The following is a 19,927-nucleotide window of genomic DNA, read 5'->3' as shown; positions in this document are numbered from 1 at the left end:
GTTAACTTTCAGCTCAGTGACTCTCAGGCTTTCTGTATTTAATCCACAGAAGTGTGCATTTATATAACTTATATATATGGTATATGTATTTGTATATACATATATGTGTATATTTATATGTATACATATGTATGTTTGAGACAAAAGTTTTATAAATCAATACTCCTTACTCTATGTGATGTATTATTATTTCATATATTCTTTCATCCTACTTTTTTAATGCTGGCCAAGAATGTCTAAATTAATTCTGCAATCCCATTCCAACTTCTCCTTTGAAACCCCCTACCTTAGTAGATAAGCACCTGTAACCCCAGGAATATTTAGGATTAAGTATAGAAGTAACGAAGTAAATCAATCATAGCATTAACATTTTCCGTTACATTTTTTTTAAATTAATTTATTTTATTTTTGGCTGCATTGGGTCTTCATTGCTGCGAACTGCTTTCTCTAGTTGCAGCGAGCAGGGGCCACTGTTCATTGCGGTGCGCGGGCTTCTCGCTGTGGTGGCTTCTCTTGTTGTGGAGCATGGGCTCTAAGTGCGCGGGCTTCAGTAGTTGTGGCATGTGGGCTCAGTAGTTGTGGCTCACGGGCTCTAGAACGCAGGCTCAGTAGTTCTGGCGCACGGGGACTAAGCTGCTCCGTGGCATGTGGGATCTTCCCCGACCAGGGCTCGAACCTGTGTCCCCTGCGTTGGCAGGCAGATTCTTAACCACTGGACCACCAGGGAAGCCCTTCCATTACATTTTGGAAACTTCTATTTAATTTGGTAATTATAACGTTTAAGAGAATTTAATATTCTGATGTAATAGATTAATTTTGCAATTCCATTTTAAAATGTGAGATGGAGTGACTGATTCAGACTCATGACTGTAACTGGATACATGTAACAAAATTCAAGCATATTTGCAAGCAATATTGAGACTATGAGATTTTAAGATTTAAGATTAAGTAAAGTTTATTAGATTTTAAGAGTGAGCTCAGGGACTTCCCTGGTGGTGCAGTGGTTAAGAATCTGCCTGCCAATGCAGGGGACACAGGTTCGATCCCTGGCCCAGGAAGATCCCACATGCCGCGGAGCAATTAAGCCCATGCACCACAACTACTGAGCCTGCGCTCTAGAGCCCATGAGCCACAACTACTGAGCCCTTGTGCCACAACTACTGAAGCCTGCACGCCTAGAGCCCATGCTCCACAACGAGAAGCCACCGCAATGAGAAGCCCACGCACCGCGAAGAGTAGCCCCCGCTCTCTGCAACTAGAGAAAGCAGTTCGCAGCAACAAAAACCCAACGCAGCCAAAAATAAAGATAAAATAAATAATAATTTAAAAAAAAAGAGTGAGCTCAGTACTTGGATCTTGTCAAATAACTGAATTGCTTAAGAATACCTTAAAATTATAAATGCACGTTAGCTGTGGGAATTTAAGTTATAAAAAAATCCCCTTAAGATGACTTATTTTTAAATTTACCAGCATATATACCACTTTGGGGTAACCAGGTTTTGGATTTATAACTCTAATATTAATTATTAAAGCAAAAGTAATTTCAAAATAGTCGCCCGAGTGCCCAAAAGCTGCCCCGAGAACACGGAAGCAGCTCCAGTTCACTCGGAGCTAACCGGATGTTAAGAATTTAGGGCCGTACACTAGGGCGGGCGACACGTGGCCCCGCAAAAGAAGCAGGGTTCTGCAGAAGGAGGGAACGAGAAACCGACCTAGGAAGAGATGGGATCATCGTTCTTTCCTACTTCAGCGCCTGCTGCCCTTATTTTTAAGAAGAAATAAAAAACAATTTAAAAGCACGAAGCCAGCCGCTTGGGAATCACGATGCCTCAGGGTCTGCGCCAGCGCACCCCAGGCCCCGCTTCCGTCCCGGTAAGGAGGGGAGGGCGCGTGGACCCGGGGCTCCAGACAGGGTCGTCCCCAGTGCCCGGCGGGGACGAAGGGGGTCATGAGGTCGCCTGGGTGCAGAGATCCCCGGCGCTGAAGACAGTGGGGCTCCGTAATAGTTTCTGCCTGGAAGGATCGCCGCGGCCCGCGCGGGGGCCTCCAGCCCGGATTCCACAGAGCTCTGCTGCCCGTAATTTACAGGATGAAAACATGAGGGATTGGACAGTTATCCGGAAAAGAGCCTTTCCAAACCGATTTGCCTCCTCGGCCCCGCGCGTCCCCGGCAACCAAGCCTCAGCGGAGGCCGGAAAAAGCCCGCTAGTCCGCACTCGCGCCCCAGCCCTGCGGACCGTACCACCCCGGTGGACCCCCTCCGAAGGCGCGGAAAGGTACAGTCCCCGGCCTCTGATTGGCCGACGACGCGGGGGCGTGGCCTCCGGAGCCTGGTTCCGCGCTCCAGAATCCGCTTGCCGCAGTGCGAGCCGGACTAGGAGCGAGCGCCATGGTGAGGAGTGGTTGCGGGTTGCTGGCGAGGCGGAGGCCGTGGTTTGGGCCTGGGTTCGGGCTGGGGCCCGGGCCTGCCCGGGGAGCGAAGCCAGGCGAACGCGGGGTCCGCGCTGACGCTCGCGCCCCGGCTCCTTTTCCAGGTACTGCTGCACGTGCTCTTCGAGCATGCGGTCGGCTACGCGCTGCTGGCGCTGAAGGAGGTGGAGGAAATCAGCCTGCTGCTGCCGCAGGTGAGTGGGCGCGGTGGGCTCGCCTGGCCGCGCCGCAGCCCCTCGGGCAGCGCGGGCCCCAGCATGCACCGCGCGCTCCCACGTGGCCGGCCGCGCATTGGGGGGTGCGCTGTGCGCTACAGCTCAAGAGCAGGGGGTCCTTACCTGCATTCGTGATTAGAATCGTGTTTGAAGCATTTAAGAGTAAGTCTCCCGCATTCGAATTTGTGTGCACTCTCTACAAAATGCGGATTTTCATTTTTGCGTAGAGAGCAAATAAAACTCTATATGAAAAATGCAAAAAAAAAAAAAAAAAAGTAAGTCTCCCGGACTCCACCCCGTACCGATGAAGCGGAACCGGGATTTAGGGCCCGTGATCCGTTCATTTTTAAAGCGTTCGGTTGGTCCAGAGCTGCAGCTGCTTTACTACGCCCTAGAGGCAAGAGCGAGAGAAGGAAACCACTCATTCGTCTTTCTCCCCCCCAGGTGGAGGAGTGCGTGCTGAACCTGGGCAAGTTCCACAACATCGTTCGTCTCGTGGCTTTTTGTCCCTTTTCCTCGTCCCAGGTTGCCTTGGAAAATGCCAACGCTGTGTCTGAAGGTGAGTTTGCCACTAAATATTTTAGGGAGATAAGCCTGCTACAGTTAACCTTTTAAATTGCACAATCTAGGATGTAGGCTTTATTTCTTGTGGGCACTGTAGTGATAAATGATTCCTAAATGAAATCTGGCTGGGGTGGGGGGACTGGTATAATACTAGACCCAATCAAATGTGGTTTTCTGCTACTTTGTTCAATTGATTTTGATACCAAAAGCCAAGAGAAAGAGGTTTGGTCCCAGAAGGTAAATCCAGTACTAAATGCTCCTGTTGTGCTCCAGGGTGTTTTTTAAGCTTTCAGTAATGTATTTCATACTTATGTTATTGGGCCCGAGTCATGTTCCTCCCATGGTTGATGCAGGCTTTGCAGTGATGACCTGAGTCTGTCAATCCCCTGAGTATAATCACTGATGTCTCCATGTCTCTGAGCAAAGCCTGGAGGGGAGGGCTCTAGGCACACCGTCCTAGCATGCTCTGCAAGACCAACGTAAGATCAGCCTGTCAGTGATCAGTTGAGGGGACAGGATTCCTTTTTATGATTTAAGCATCCTTCAGCATGTTAGTGGGATCTCTGTTCTTTGCCCTGAGGTGTTGTTCATGAGGACCTCCGCCTGCTCTTGGAGACTCACCTACCATCCAAAAAGAAGAAAGTGCTCCTGGGGGTTGGGGACCCCAAGATAGGTGCTGCTATACAAGAGGAGTTAGGGTACAACTGCCAGACTGGAGGTGTCATAGCCGAAATCCTTCGAGGTGAGACCATCTATGGACATTTTTGAATTCTGGGTGGGTGTGTCTAGAAACTCATTAGGCTTAAGGTTGCTTTTTGGAAGCCCTCCTGCTTGGCTGGTGGGTGCCCGTGGGTGCAGGAGCTAGCTCAGCCCTTCCTTGCTCACAGTCTTGCCCTCCTCCAGGAGTCCGTCTGCACTTCCACAACCTGGTGAAGGGTCTGACTGATCTGTCTGCTTGTAAAGCCCAACTGGGCCTGGGACACAGCTATTCTCGTGCCAAAGTTAAGTTTAATGTGAACCGAGTGGACAATATGATTATCCAGTCCATTAGCCTCCTGGACCAGCTGGATAAGGACATCAATACCTTCTCCATGCGTGTCAGGTAAAGTGTAGGGGTGATCACCCCTTAGAAACAAGGTCTTGGGTCTGTGGTTTAGCTAATTTTGAATCTTGAGATCAGGACTGGCTCCTGTGGGTAGAACCATGTGGGGTGGAGCTGGGTCTCCTGGTGCTTACCACAGGCTGTGTTCTTACACTGACTGTATAGAAAGAGGAGGCAGAGTAAACACACCCCATATACACCTCAGCCCAGGCCCTTTGCCTGGTCTGTATTGTGAATGGGGGGACATGGAGTTGAGGTTTTGGATCTGATTTGTTCCGGTTTCCTCCAGGCAAAGAGTAGATCTGGAGAGGGCTGAGGCTATAGCTTTGAGACATGGCAGCTGGGCCATGGAGTGATTGTGGCTCTTTGCAGGGAGTGGTATGGGTATCACTTTCCTGAGCTGGTAAAGATCATCAATGACAATGCTACATACTGCCGCCTTGCTCAGTTCATTGGAAACCGAAGGGAGCTGAATGAAGAAAAGTTGGAGAAGCTGGAGGAGCTGACAATGGATGCAGCCAAGGCTAAGGCTATTCTGGATGCCTCGCGGTCCTCCATGGGTCAGTATAGAGCCTGGCAGCCAAAATAAGGTACAGGGCTCTGAATACTGGGCTCGTGCATTCATACTTGATGTCCCTTAGGCATGGACATATCAGCCATTGACTTGATAAACATCGAGAGCTTCTCCAGTCGTGTGGTGTCTTTGTCAGAGTACCGCCAAAGCCTACACACTTACCTGCGATCCAAGATGAGCCAAGTAGCCCCCAGCCTGTCCGCCCTAATTGGGGAAGCGGTGCGTCATGGGAAACCAAAAAATGGGGGATTAAGGAATTACCATGTATATTTATATTGTATGTCCTGACCCATCGTATCTTCCCCAGTTGTACTTGATGGGGAGGAGGTGAAGCAGGATTATGCAGTTGGTAGGTTGGCAATCCCAGCTTCTCTAATTCCTTGAATCCTTCTCCAGGTAGGTGCACGTCTCATTGCTCACGCTGGCAGTCTCACCAATCTGGCCAAGTATCCAGCATCCACAGTGCAGATCCTTGGGGCTGAAAAGGCCCTGTTCAGGTACCAGTGAGGGCACCTGCCCACACTCAGGTGCCACTTCTGGTGCCCACTGCTTGTTTGGGGATCACGGTGATGGTTGACCAGGGCTCCCTGACCTGTACAGGCCTCTGCTATGGGGGTGATGGCCAGTCCTGGTGTCTGAGTGATTCCCTGGGCCCAGCACAGGGACCAGCTTTCCAGGTCAGCGACATTGGATGCCTTCCCTCTGCCTCTGGGAGTGGTGGCTTGGCATGAGGTGGGGTAGAGACCCATCCCGGCCTGAGGCTTACCTGGAAACTAGGGGAAGAGGGGAAGGGAGGCGCTGCCTTAGCTAACGCGGTTGAAATTTCTGATCTTAAAACTCTGCGCTGAATATTCTTCTCCCAGAGCCCTGAAGACAAGGGGTAACACCCCAAAATATGGACTCATTTTCCACTCTACCTTCATTGGCCGAGCAGCTGCCAAGAACAAAGGCCGCATCTCCCGATACCTGGCAAACAAATGCAGTATTGCCTCACGAATTGATTGCTTCTCTGGTATGGGTGGGGAAGTTGGCAGTTGGGAGGGAGGGAGGCTGACTACCCTAGCAGCTTCTACAATGATGGCAGTATTTTTCGTCAACAGCAGTTCACCTAGTGAGTGTTGATACTTTGGGTCTGAGTGAAGCTGAGGGTAGAGGGAATACTGGGGGTGGTGAGTAGTTTGTCCCTTTAGAGACTGACGTGTTATGTTTACTTACATGCATATCCAGAGGTACCTACCAGTGTATTTGGGGAGAAGCTTCGAGAACAAGTTGAGGAGCGGCTGTCCTTCTATGAGACTGGAGAGATTCCACGAAAGAATCTGGATGTCATGAAGGAGGCAATGGTTCAGGTCAGTTTGGGTCAGGTCAGGTGGGGAGAACCAGAGCTGGCTGTTGGAGTTGATGAACTGTCTTAGCCTGACCATGTAGAGTGGAGGCATAAAACTGATTTAATGAGCCTGATCCAATAAAGCCGAGAGAGAGACCTGGGGAACCAGAGGTCTTCAAGCCTTTTCAGCACTTTTCTTTGGCCAGGCAGAGGAAGCGGCTGCTGAGATTACTAGGAAGCTGGAGAAACAGGAGAAGAAACGCTTGAAGAAGGAAAAGAAAAGGCTGGCTGCGATTGCCCTAGCATCTTCAGAAAACAGCAGTAGTACCCCGGAGGAATGTGAGGTCAGTAGTAGACAGCCCTTAGCCCTGAGTGAAGATCTTAAGCCGTAGGACAGAAAACAGCAGAACAGAGGATATGCCACCTCAAGTCAAGGTCTGGAATACAGGCTTTTGGACTGAAATAAGGATCTGAAACCTCTAAAACTACCTCTTGATTCTATAGGAAGGAGATAGGTGCTGAGAGAACTCGCTCAAGAGCCCAGAGCGCTGGTTTGTAGCAACACCTGTTCACTGGGCGAGTGTGTTCTGTCCTTGGCTGCTTCCCAGGAGTCCTCAACCAGGGGTAGTGTAAATTCCTGCTCTGCTTGTTCCCAGACATGTCTAGAAATGGTAGCATTTCATACTGGGGGTTGAGGGCAGGGAGGGCTCCAGTGTGCCATGTTAGAATCATTCTCCCTGGGATTGTCATAGTGCCCAGTCCGCCAGTGTTTCAGGGTCCCCTCTGGAACTTGGTGTCATGATTCTTTTGCAACCAGCATGGTAGGGTTTTCTGTAAATTACTTACTGGGCTTAGATAATTGTGTATTCTCCCTACTTTCTAAGTGATTGGCCGGCGGGGGCGGGGGGGTCACCTTTGACATGCATTTCCAGAGTTAGAGCCATACAATTTACAAATCATCCCAGAAACACTGGACAGTTTTAACACCGTTTCCATCCACCAGTCTTTCTGCCCTGGGTACTTAACAGCTGGAATTCTGACGGGGGGTGTGTGCGTGTTCATACAATGGATGACACTCTTTCATGCCCATTTTTCCCTTTCTGCCATCAGGAGACAAGTGAAAGACCCAAAAAGAAGAAAAAGCAAAAGCCCCAGGAGGCTCCTCAGCAGAATGGAATGGAAGACCCATCTGTCTCCTCCAAACCCAAAAAAAAGAAATCTTTTTCCAAGGAGGAGCTGGTTAGTGATCTTGAAGAGACAGCTGGCAGTGTAAGTCTTAACAAGAGGAAGAAATCTTTCCCCAAAGAGGAACCAGATAGTGACCCTGAAGAGTCAGGAAACAAGAGGGTCCCCAAGAAAAAAAGGAAATTCTCTTCCAAGGAGGAGCCTGTCAGCAGTGGACCTGAAGAGGCTGCTGCCAGCAAGAGCAGCAGCTCCAAGAAAAAGAAAAAACTCCGAAAGCTATCCCAGGAAAATTAGAATGGACATTTCCCTAGTAGGGCATAACTTACAGAGATATTTCCCAATCCATCCCCTATAGCCCAATAAAAATAAAAACAAATTCACGAGTCATATCATTTCATATCATGTTTTATTGGACACCTTACATGGTGGGACCTATGGGTTGGACACAGGGCACCAGTGACCGCCTCAGTGAAGTCTTGGCAGGTGGCATAACCACCCATGTGAGAAGTTCGAACCTGTGGGGGAGAATTGTCATCACCTCTGTGGCCTGGGCCCCATCCCTAACCCCCCACCACCTAAGTTCCCCAAGGAAGCCAGCCCCAGACAACCTAGGCTCTGTCCAGAAGGTGATAATGGTCTACAGGTTTAGGGCTCTTCTCTGGTCCACTGTACTGAAGGAAGGTGTATGGTCCTTGTGAGGCTGGAGGGAATAAAGGGCTCTAGCCCCCATAGGGGTGCAGGTGGCCGATGACAGACTTGATGAAGTCGGTTGTGGTGCTGTAGCCGCCCATGTCTCGAGTCCGCACCTACAGCCACCACCGGCAACAGCCGTGGGGAAGAAAAGAGAGCCCATGAAGGCAGGATAGTGTGATGGAAATGGAATCCAAAGAGGGTGACAAGGCCAGAAAAAGAAGACAATGCAGCAGAGATGCAAGGAGGCGGCCAGGTTTGGAAGAGCGTGGGCCCGTCCATTCCTGTCTTTTGAGGGCCAGAGCCACTGTTCGAGCTCTGCTGTGGCCTGGATGAGGGTGGGAAGCTGAGCATGAGTGAGAAGGGAAATGCAGATTGGAGACAGGAGAAGGATGCCTCGGAGGAAATGGAGAAGACCAGGTGGAAACACAGATGACAGCAGGGGAATGGCAGATGAGGATGGGCTTCCAGGTGTGGAGAAGGTGACACTGGTGCCTCATCCTGCCAGCTATCTCCCTCTGCTCCTCCATCTCCCCTTAGATAGGAAGCTGCAGCAGGTTCTGCATTAAGATGGCCAATTAAAGAGCCAACGGATGGAGCAGGAAAGAGGGAATAGCAGATGGGAACTAGGAGGCAAAGGAGATGAAGAGGATGAAACAGCCAAGAGAAGGGAAATGAACAGCCCTGACAGGACTGGGGGAAAAGCAGGGAGCAGAGGCTCTTGGGACCTGGAGGGAGAGGAGGCCCCAACTCAGGTTCCCCAGGAAGTCCTGCCGAGACCGTAAACCCCACAGACTTTCTAAACTCACCTTGCCGACTTTGATCACCTTCTTCACTGCATCTGCAATCGTGTTGGAGTGATGCTCGAGACTGCCAACGTGGACAGAAAGAAACTGAGATTCCCCCCACATCATCCCCCCGATTTCCCCACCTGTGCTCCCCAAACAACAGCCAGCTGCCTCCCCGGGCTGGCAGTGACCTACTTGAGATGCCGCAGCATGTTGGAAGCTGACAACAGCATGGCTGTGGGGTTGGCTATATTCCTGCCCACTGCCTGGGCAAATGGATGCCGGGCACCCTGTGGAAAGAGGAGCAGGCCAGAGTCACTGGGAGCAGACATTCTGCAGAAGCTGAGGTCAGGGAAGGGCATTAGGATGAAAGGTAAGGCCAGGAACACTGAGCAGATGTAAGGGTTGGGAGGACAGGAGCAGGCCAGGGTCACTTAGGAGGGGGATGCACTGGGGGAGAGCTATCAAGGGGACCTGAGGTCAGAAGAAGGGCACAGAGAGGGCTGAGGGAGGCGGTGACTTCACTCACCGTCTCAAAGACTGCATACTCTGCACTGTAGCTCTCACCAGGGACCACACCAGCTCCCCCAACCAGGCCAGCAGCCAGATTGTCAATAATGTTCCCATAGAGGTTGGGCATCACCAACACATCAAACTGGTAAGGATTCTGCACCAGCTGGGGGCAAAATGTGGGCATGGAGGAGAGACGTAAATCCTATTCCCTGCCTTGCTCAGCACTGAGAATGGAGACACCGGGAGGGCCTCACCTGCATGCAGCAGTTGTCTATGATCATTGTCTCAAACTTGATCTTGGGGTACAGTTCAGCAACTTCCTCACAGCACTGCAGGAACAACCCATCCCCCAGTTTCCTGTCCATGGGCCAAAGGGAACATTCAGCCGATAAGAGTGTAGGGAGCTACCTTCCCAGGAACCTACCCCATGCAAAGCCATGTCCCTCACATGATATTGGCCTTGTGGACAGCTGTGACCTTGCCCCGCCCCTTCTTAGTGGCATAGTCAAAGGCGAACTTTGCGATCCGCTGAGATTTGGTTCGAGTGACAATCTTCAGGCACTCAATCACGCCCCTCGCACTCTGCATAAGAGAGAAGCAGCTGGGTGACACTAGAAAAAAGGGAAGGAGCTGTGCCTCTCTCCCCCCTTCACCCCCGCCCTCCGCAATTTCTAGGGCCTCACCTCGTGTTCCAGAGAGCTGTACTCCCCTTCTGTCTGCTCTCGAATAATCACCAAATCTAGATTGTTGTGTCGAGTCTTGTACCCAGGAAGTGACTTCACATGGACTACGTTGGCAAACAAGTCCAGCTTACGCCTGGGGATGGGGCAGAGCCATGAGCACTGTGCCTGGTGCCCCAGTACCCCTCACCCATGTCCTCCCACCACCTACCTCAGCCGCATATCGTAGGAGGCTAGTTCCCCCTTATACTCCATCGGGGTGTGGATCTTTCCTGCATAAACAAAGTTGAGGTGGGGGGCGGGGGGGTTAGACACAGGCCAAGCCCAAGGGAACCCAGGTTGGTGTCCGATCCCCTCATTGACCCCCACCCCAGACTCCCATCTCCCACTCCCAAATGAGTGACATTAAATGCCTCTGGAGGCAAGGGGCAAAGGAAAATAATGTAGTTAAAACCAGAAACATTTTGCCCACTGTTTCATTTCTAGTCACCAAATTTAACTTATGTTGAAACTTCAAGATGACCTAAAAGGACAGAAAAGAATTTTCTCATGTTATCAAAGAGCCTGGGTTTCGGGACTTCCCTGGTGGTCCAGTGGGTAAGACTACTCCACACTCCCAATGCAGGGGGCCCGGGTTCAAGCCCTGGTCGGGGAACTAGACCCCCCACGCATGCCGCAACTAAAGATCCCGTGTGCCGCAACTAAGACCCAGTACGGCCAGAATAAATAAATAAATAAATAAATAAATAAATTCAAAAAAAAGGAGCCTGGGTTTAATAGATCTTTCTTGATGTTTCTATGTCTACATATTTGACATCTTTCAACCAGCACTTATTGAATATCATGTGTCAGGCACTAGGGATATCAACCAAAAAACACAACACAAATTCCTGTCCTCAAGGGGCAAACAATGCATTGGGGGAAGACAGTTAATATGAAAGAAATGATAAATACCATGGGAGAGGTATTACCAACACGCACAGGAGCACAGAGAAGAAATTCCCTCTGGTAACATCAGGAAGTACCATAGAACAGCTGGCACTTCAGCCAGACCTAAGGTTGAGTGAGTGTACTAGGTTGAATAGTGAACCACCCAAATGATATGCCCATGTCCTAACCCCCAGAACCTGTAAATGTGACCTTATTTGGGCAAAGTGTCTGCAGATATAATAAGTTAAGGATCTTGAGACGGAATCACACTGGATCCAGGTAGGTTGTAAACTCAATAAGTCCTTATACAAGAAAAGAAGGAGAAACAGATACACAGACACAGAGTAGAGAAAACCATATAAAGACAGAGGCAGAGACTGAACTGATGCATCTACAAGCCAAGAAACACCGAGGAATGCCAGCAGCTGCCAGGAGCCACCAGCAGCTGGAAGAAGCAAGGAAGGATTCTACCCAAGTCTTCAGAAGAAGCTCTGCCAACACCTTAACTTCAGGATTCTGGCCTCCAGAGCTGGGAGAGATACACTTCTGTTATTTTAAGCCACCAGGTTTGTGGTAATTTGTTACGGCAGCCCTAGGAACTAATACAGTGAGTGAGAAAGATTCTGACAGGTGGCACCAAAAGGAGAACACTGTGGCAGAAGAAACAGCAAAAGTCAAGACAGTACATGTATTTGGAAACTAATATAGTCTGGTGTGACCAAAGCACACAACAAGTGTTGTAGAAACAAAGGCAGAAAAGCTGAGGGTCAGCTCATAAAGAGCTTACTCTCCTACACTAAGGCTGGGCCTGAAAGTCATGCTGGTTTTTCCAAGGGAAGAGCTGTAGAGGATGGACTATAGGGGCAGAACTGAAAGCCAAAAAATCTAATGAGGCGATTACAGTAGGGAAGCAGAAGGGAAGACAAAAGAAAAGAGGCAGCTAGAAATGGCATTCTAGAAACACAGTTAACAAGACTTGGTGACCCATAATGTAGCCCCATGACAGACTGCAAACTCATGGAGCCTTCCTGCATAGACAGCATGAGAGGCACACAATCTCTCAACTCCTGGGTTTCCAACTGGGTTCCCACTGATGGCCACCAGTGGTGGGAGCTCGGGAGAGTTAATGTATTATGTGTGTGCTGAGGAAAGGTTAATGAACATTTATTCGTTTGATTTTAACTAACATGGGTGGCACACATACCAATGATGGCCACCTTGTTCTCCTTCATGGAACTCAGCACCTGCTCCAGCTTCTCCTCAGATGCCATATTCTGCACCTCGCTCAGGTGATGCTCCTGGAACTCCACTGGGACAGAGGCAGCCTTCAGGGGCAGGTGTCAAAAATCGCAGGGTCAGAATCGAGTAAGTCCTTTCCAACCCAGGCCATCGCCCCTGCTAGCTGACTCCCCCAGGCCACTCACCTTGAACACCTCCTTGACAGCGTGCATCAGCTCAGGCCCCACGCCGTCTCCCGGTAGCATAGTCACGGGAAAGGCGCCCTCCACCCTCACGTCCTCGCCCTGCGAGCGGGGTCAGCAGAGCTAGAGCTGGGGCTGGGGCAGGAGTCCTGGGGTAGGCCAGGAGAGGAGGGGTCGGGGCGTGGGCGAGACCGGAGCCGGACTTGCACTTACCTGGCTCCGCGAGGCGGCTTGCGCTACGGCCGAGGTACACAGGCTCCTCCATGCCCCGGGATTCGGGGCGGCGACCAGCGCCTACGACAGTCACATAAGCCTTTGAGGTCGGACCTGAGAGCCTCATGCCCCGAATACTTCAGTGAGCCCGGTACAAACCCGCCGCCCTCCCGCCTACCCCAGCATGCCCCGGGCCTCACTCGGGTCACCCAGCGGACACCCCCGAGAGTCGCCATGCTCTCCACAGGAAGTCGCGGCGAAATGACGCCGGAAGCCGGCGCGGCCCGTCGCCCCTATTTCCGGTCCGGCACTGATGCTGGGGGGTATGCTCATTTTCTCCAACCGAAACCTCCGACCCTTTTTTCTTCCTCCGCGTTCATCCACTTCTACTCACCACTTCCCTTGGACCGTGATGCTGCACAGCGCCGCTTTGTCTATTGCTTTATTTTCAGACACCGTATTTATGTTGAAACTTCAAAATAACATTAAAGGCGAATATGAGGTTTCATTTTATCAAACGAGTTTAATAACAAGTTGAAAAACAATACTGGAGAATCTGTCTTAATGTTTGTGTGTCCACGTATTTGTTATTCTTTTAATCAATTCTCACTGAACAATCGTATGTCCGACACTAAAGGCATTAATGAACGCCACACAATCCATGGGAGAAGGTGTGTGTGTCTGGCTTCTTCAGTCTCCTAGCCTGCCCGGTTACTCTGTATTAATCAAGTTTCCTTGTTTTTTTCTTAGGTGGGCTTGTTCTTTGCTCTGACAGTTGTTTCCCTAATAGTGTATCCTAGGCCTGAACTCCTCTGAGCAGGATCGTAATTGGAGACAGAAATTACTTCAAGTTTGTGAGTGTGACTAAAAGGGAATTTAAGACCTATTTTTAAATTTCCAGTCACATGCTCTTTACAAAGGACATGACTAAAACAGATGACACAAGTGGACCAGGGGCACTTGTTAAAAGTGCAGACTTATGAGTGTCACCCCAGACTTGCTGAATCCAAATCTCAGGATTGGGGCCCCAGAAAATACATGTCTAACAGGCTCCCCCAGGATCATGATACACACAAATTTACGAACCACTAACTAGGTCATTTGTATACCTAATCCATCCAAAAAGGTGCAGAGCATTCTCCCAGCCCAAGGGAAAGAATGCAGTGGTTCTAATCTTGGGGATCAAGCACAAGCTTTGTGTCTCTTTTCTGCATTCCTTTAGGCAGGGCATTCTCTACTGTTGGGTGAAAAGATTTAAATTAGATGATAAGTGCGTAAGAAACCTGAACACATGAAAAGTGCTTGAACACCTGAAAAAGCTGTTAATATTGTAGCTAATGAATAATTTATCAATGTATAATATTAATATGACATACTCCTCCATCTCCAGAATCAAAACCAGAAAACACTCACACCATCTTGCCTCCTTAGACTCCCTAGTTCCCGGTTCCACACTGCTATTGCCATCCACCACCATTTTTCTCTTCCAGATGTTACTCTTTCTAATGGAGAAAAAGTGGGAGGTTTACACTTTTTAAAAACTATGTTTTCTGTTACTTTAGGAAATTTAGGGTGGGAAAGAAGAGAGTGCCGTCTTGGTCTAATTTCTGATAATCTAATTTTCATCCCAGAAAATATTAATTTTCTTGAGGGCAACTACAACATTATTTCCATCCCTAAATTCTGCACAGATCTGAGCCCAGCCTGACAAACAACATCTGCTAATTGGTATAACACCATGTGGCTGTCAAAAGGGTGAAAGGAATTGATGAAGGATGCCAGTTGATTCAGGCCAAGGAAATGTGACCATCACTAAGGCCATTGTGCTCTTCTGGTGAGTTTGGTGAATTTGGTGAGCTCTCCTGGATTTCGAGTCCCTATTAAGGCATCTCTCACTGATACTACCTGAGAATAGGGAAGTTCAGTCAGGACCCTTGAAAAGTTCCTTAACCAGACTCTTGGGCAGGTGAGGGAGGTTAAACCATCTTGTCCCTTCTAATTGTTATGAAGCATATATGAGTGTTCAGTATGAGGCTGGATGAATTGAATGTCAGTTTCCTAGGCCTATAAATTGTCCAGAATGGGATCCTAACCAGAGCTCCAGGTGTCCATGAATAGAAATCAGTACCATGAACTTGGAAGGGGAAAATCAAAAAAAAAATCACATCTTTATTCTCACTAAACTCTAACTGAAATTTAGTATTTCCTATCATTATGAATGTAGAGTGAAATTGTAGTGCTACCTTTAGTACCCTTGACTTTGTCACTAATAGAAATTATAATTCATACTGCATTTCAGTTGTGGCAGATATCCTGAAATATCATTTACTCTGATCTCTACTTTGACATTATTTGACCTAATGCTAGATTTTGTTATTTAATTCACTAATAAATCAGCACACATAGCACTGTATTACAAGTTTGCATTATAATTATTATTATTATTATTATCAGTGTAATGAGTTTTATTTGTAATCCTATTGGTTTTGGTTTGTGCATTTAGAATCCTTTCCTAAGAAGAGGGCAGGGGATGGAGCTCAGCAAGATGTAGCCTCAGCTGGAGTATACCTCAGCTTGTTCTGGGGAGCCCTGGAGCCGGAATGATGTCTCAGGGTTGTCCCAATTTGAGGCAAGGCTTAATAACTCTGCTTCAGCCCTGCGTGGGCTAATCTTCCAGGCATCTCTGGCTCTTGGAGGCTCCACTGACCATGGACAACCCTCCCAGAGAAGGGGGTAGCTGTGAGCAGTTAATGACCAACACCAGAAGCAGTTGGACTTGATGCACCAGCTGGCAAAAAAGAACTGGAGAAGGCAGCTACTATTCTGTGGAGGTGAGAATGGCCATGGTGCACTGGGACCCAGTGAGGAGAGCAGGCATGTTTGAGGAGATGAGGTACAGTAAGGAGTAGTGAGTAAGATTGGTTCAAGTTCTAGAGCTGAGAGAAATGGAGAGGGATTAATGAGCAACACTAAGGACCCTGTTGGAATGGTGACCATGAATTTACCGTGATATGATTATGTGTGACTTCATGGAGAAAGCCAACACTTGGGTTCATCTAAAGATGTATTTTGCCAGAGAGAGGTACAAGAGACTTGAGGGTGTTGGCAAAATGGGATCGGGAGGGAAGTGAAGACAGTCAGAAGAGATCTAATGGATAGACAGGTGAGAAAAGGATCAAAGATCCCAAAATAGTCAGAGTAGTGCTCGTGGGAGTCACTGAGCAAGTTAGATGGAAGGAAAGGAGGGTGTCTCCACCAGCCGTTTTGGAAATGGAGCAGGTGCCAGTGATAGAGGAGTCCCAGATGGGACTATGGGAGTGGATCCCAAAGAGAGCTCGAGGAGACCTCTGCAGAGAGGACTCAGACCTACACTGGGTCATCTGTGTTCCCGTGGGAGTCACCTAGGTTAGTGTCATGGCAGAGGCAGGAGAAAGGCTAGGATCCAGGAGCTGGGGTCTGCTCTTGATGAACAGGAGAGACCAAGAGGTCAGAGATGGCAGAGAATGAGAAAGGTGATTTCAGTGGGAAGAGTCCCCCAAAAGTAGAACTTCTTTTTTCTTGTTAATTTTAATATAAAATTTTGCTTGGGTATTTTTAATTGGACAGTAGGTAAATGATTACATTCCTTTTTTAAAAATTTATAAATTATAAATAAGGCCAAAGTTTCTTACCACCCCAACCACAGCCCCAATCCTTTTGCCCTGTCCCCATAGGCAGCTAGCTGTCTCCCCCGAAACGTTTTCCATATGCAAGCACACCCCCTTACACGCACGGAATAATATATAGTATTGTTTTTAGTGTATGGGTGTGTGCTTCAGAATAAATGGTTTCATACTCTATATACTTACTGTCTTATAATTTACGTTTTCCCCTCAGCACCATGTCTTAGAGATCTAAGATACCATGTTTTAGAAAATGAGCAGACTTATTGTTTTATTTTGCTGCATAGTATTCTATAATGTGAATTTACTAAATTTATTGAGCTTTTCTCACGTCAATGGATTCTTAGGTGATTTCTAGTCTGGGCTATTACCAGCGATGTTGCTGTGTACATTCGTGTACAATTTTTTTGTACACATGATAAATGTTACAAAAGTGCATCCAAAACACCTGTATATGTTTCCGTTATGAATGTGATCTGCTGCAATAAACAGGAAACTCATTAAACAAATAAGGGCTGTTGGATTTTTTCCCTTCTTTTCTGAAGGTAAGGAGTTACTGTGATTGGTTTAGTTATGTGGATGCACCCTGAGATCCAGGCTCTCTGCCTTTTCACTCTCCAGCCTTAGCGTATTGTCTAGTGTCCTCATCCTTGGTGCCTCATACTCACCATATATGGTGGCTGTGGCTCTGGACATCACTTCTGGATTCAAAGCTAGAAAGGGGGAGAAAGAACAGTCACAGCCACATAGGCTCCTTTTTATCAGAAATGTAAACACTGTCCCAGAAACAATCTCAGCGGATTTCCACTTAGGTGTCACAGGCCAGAACTAGGTCCATGACCTCTCCTACTACAAGGGAGACTGGGAAGGAGGGGAAGAAGTTTGTCCTTATTGGCTTGAACTAATTCTTCATAGTCTTACTGCGTATTAGACTCATAGGGGAGCTTTTTAAGAATACCCATGTCTGGGGCTTCCCTGGTGGCGCAGTGGTTGAGAGTCCGCCTGCCGATGCAGGGGACGCGGGTTCGTGCCCCAGTCCAGGAAGATCCCACATGCCGCGGAGAGTCTGGGCCCATGAGCCATGGCCGCTGAGCCTGCACGTCCGGAGCAACAACAGTGAGAGGCCCGCGTACCGCAAAAATAATAATAATAATAATAATAATACCCATGTCTGGACCCTACCACCAGAGGTGTTGATGTAATTGGTCTGGGGTGAGATACTGGTGTTCTTTAAAAGCTCCCTGGATGACTGTAAAAGTCAACCAGAGTTGAGAACCAGTGGCTTACACAAACAATCATGATCTTTCACCTAGGGCTGAGAAGGTGTATCAGTTAGGGTTAGATTCGGGTGCAAAGTGATAGTGTACAACATAACCACAACCCAAACAAGAAAGAGCTTTATTTCTTGCTCACATAAGAGTTCAGTGATAGTTGGTTCAGGGCTGGATTCGCCTCCATCCTGTCAGAGGCTCAGACTTCATTATCCTGTTGGTCCACCTTGCAAGGTCTTCATTCCCAAGTTGATTCAAGACAGTTATTCCAGCTCCAGCCACCATTTATGTATTCCACCCAGCAAGAAGGAAGACAGGGAAGAAGGAGAGCAGAGGCCCCCAGCCCTTTAATGATACTTCCTGCCAGTTGCACACACCACTTCTGCTCTCCTTCCACGTGATACAGAAAGAAATGTGTCAGTCTTTGTCTTCAATGCTCTAGCTTTCATTTCAGAAGGCCTCTTATACCTTAAGGTGATAAGCATATTCTCCAATATTTTTTCTAATGCTATTATGGTCTTGTGTGTTTCTCTGGTTTAGGTCATTAATTTATCTGAAATGTAGTTTTATAAAAGGTGAAATATAAATACCTACATTTATTTTTTCTGAAAGTTTAGCTAATTGCCCCAGTATCATTTATCTGTTCCTCCAGATAAGAATTTCTACTTTTGTCAAATATTAAATTCCCACGTATATATTAGGTGAAACCATGTGAAACTGCTGATATCTATCACTTCACTGGAGCTTTATTTTCTCAGTTTTACCAGTCACTACTAGATGTCATATTATGTATTTGTTTCTTTGTCTTCTGTCTGTGTCTCTCACTTGAATGTAAGTTCATTGAGGGCTGGAATTTTGTCATTTTTGTCAACCCTGGGCCCATATGTATCTGCTAAATGAATGAATGAAATTTATCCTTGAGTCTGTTAATACATGTTGATAAACTTTAATGCTGAGCCATCCTTATATGTTAGAAAAGCTTGGTTATGATATATTATTCTTTAATTATACTGCTGTGTTTGATCTGCTAAGATCTATTTAAGTCTTTTGCATCTGTGATCTTAAAAGAGCTTGGGGGGACTTCCCTGGAGGTCCAGTGGTTAAGACTCCGTGCTTCCAATGCAGGGGGGGGTGTGGATATGATCCCTGGTAGGGGAACTAAGATCCCATGTGCCACGGTGTGGGGAAAAAAAAAAAGAGCTTGAGTTTCTCTTTTCTTTGTTTCTGCTGCCATGATCCAGTCTGGGCAGACTAGAGAAGGGCAGCAGAAACTGCTGATCAGGACTGAGAAGCGGAGCTTTTAAAAAAGAGGCAAGCGGGGCTTCCCTGGTGGCACAGTGGTTGAGAGTCTGCCTGCCGATGCAGGGGACACGGGTTCGTGCCCCGGTCCGGGAAGATCCCACATGCCGCGGAGCGGCTGGGCCCGTGAGCCATGGCCGCTGAGCCTGCGCTCCGCAACGGGGGAGGCCACAACAGTGAAAGGACCGCGTACCGCAAAAAAAAAAAGAGACAAGCGTGGCCTGGAAACAGACATGGAGTAGGAACTACTAGGAGAGGCAACAGGCCATGAGCCGTGGCGTCCCTGCACAATCTTCCTGGGTATCCCAAGGATACAGGGTCCTAACTGCTCTTTGCCATTTCTCAGGCTTGTGTTTGTAGTGAGCAACCTTGAGGGATGAAGTAATACCTCCCTCTAGGACAAAAAGCAGGCTTGCTTGTTTCCTGCTATAAAACAGGTGGGTTCCCCAAGCTCAGTGTTTCTCAGATGCAACACAAACCCATTGTACGCATGGCATCTACTGGGGCCCTCCATGCTGCCCCTGTAGGACTTGGGGGGCAAGGGAGCCAATGTAAACATTATGCTTATGCTGCTTAATGTGCCGTGCGTAATAAAGTCCTTTGTCTCTGTCACTAGAGTCTCATCTTGGCCAGCATCTATGAAACAGTAAGAGGCTATTTACTTATCAGCAGGGTAAATTCAAATGCCAGACCCTGACAGTTTTAGCAATGAGGATAGGGTGCTGACAGAGATAAGGCTTTCTGGAATAGGAAGGACAAAGGACCCTGTGGACCAGATCAGGGGATCTGAAAAGACTCCCTGGCACATGTTAGTGAATCCTCTCACCCAAATGGTGGGTGGCAGGGTAAGGGTGGCTAGAGGGTCTCACATTGTCCTACCTGTTAACGAGGCTAAGCAGTGAGAGGCAGGATTGAAACAAGCCACCTGAATGGTGCTTTGGTTCCTGCTCACTCTCCCCCATGCAGGAGGAGGAAGGATGTTATGACAATGGGGCAGCAAGCTGCACAGCCCCACCCGAACGTCAATGTGGATGAGGCTGCTGAATCAAAGGGTCCCCAAAGC

The 19,927-nt window shown here is 48.3% G+C and overlaps 2 protein-coding genes across 3 annotated transcripts; one reads left to right on the top strand and one right to left on the bottom strand.

Moving 5' to 3' along the window:
* Positions 1–1,824: 1,824 nt before the first annotated feature.
* Positions 1,825–7,775, top strand: NOP56 (NOP56 ribonucleoprotein; the record flags this gene model as incomplete). Its single annotated transcript, XM_079719072.1, has 12 exons — positions 1,825–2,362; positions 2,422–2,624; positions 3,090–3,204; positions 3,790–3,951; positions 4,113–4,311; positions 4,684–4,871; positions 4,953–5,104; positions 5,282–5,382; positions 5,749–5,897; positions 6,113–6,234; positions 6,419–6,556; positions 7,323–7,775. The coding sequence occupies 12 exons, from the start codon at positions 1,825–1,827 to the stop codon at positions 7,689–7,691; spliced, it is 2,436 nt and encodes an 811-aa protein (XP_079575198.1). The 3' UTR covers positions 7,692–7,775.
* A 130-nt stretch (positions 7,776–7,905) lies between these two features.
* On the bottom strand, positions 7,906–12,880 carry IDH3B (isocitrate dehydrogenase (NAD(+)) 3 non-catalytic subunit beta; the record flags this gene model as incomplete). Of its 2 annotated transcripts, none has more annotated exons than XM_079719648.1 (12): positions 7,906–8,203; positions 8,897–8,957; positions 9,071–9,165; positions 9,405–9,551; positions 9,643–9,745; positions 9,837–9,970; positions 10,072–10,204; positions 10,280–10,340; positions 12,203–12,323; positions 12,423–12,521; positions 12,633–12,713; positions 12,833–12,880. In XM_079719648.1, 12 exons carry the CDS (start codon positions 12,866–12,868, stop codon positions 8,117–8,119), a joined length of 1,158 nt encoding a protein of 385 aa, XP_079575774.1. In that variant the 3' UTR covers positions 7,906–8,116. The 2 variants fall into 2 exon arrangements, with proteins under 2 accessions (XP_079575774.1, XP_079575773.1); XM_079719647.1 differs by having other exon boundaries at positions 12,821–12,868.
* Between the last annotated feature and the right edge of the window lie 7,047 nt (positions 12,881–19,927).

This window comes from Hyperoodon ampullatus (assembly GCF_949752795.1).
Source record: "Hyperoodon ampullatus genome assembly, chromosome: 14".
Lineage (NCBI taxonomy): Eukaryota > Metazoa > Chordata > Mammalia > Artiodactyla > Ziphiidae > Hyperoodon > Hyperoodon ampullatus.
Note: the sequence above shows the minus strand (reverse complement) of the source record. Positions and strands in the feature narration are given on the sequence as shown.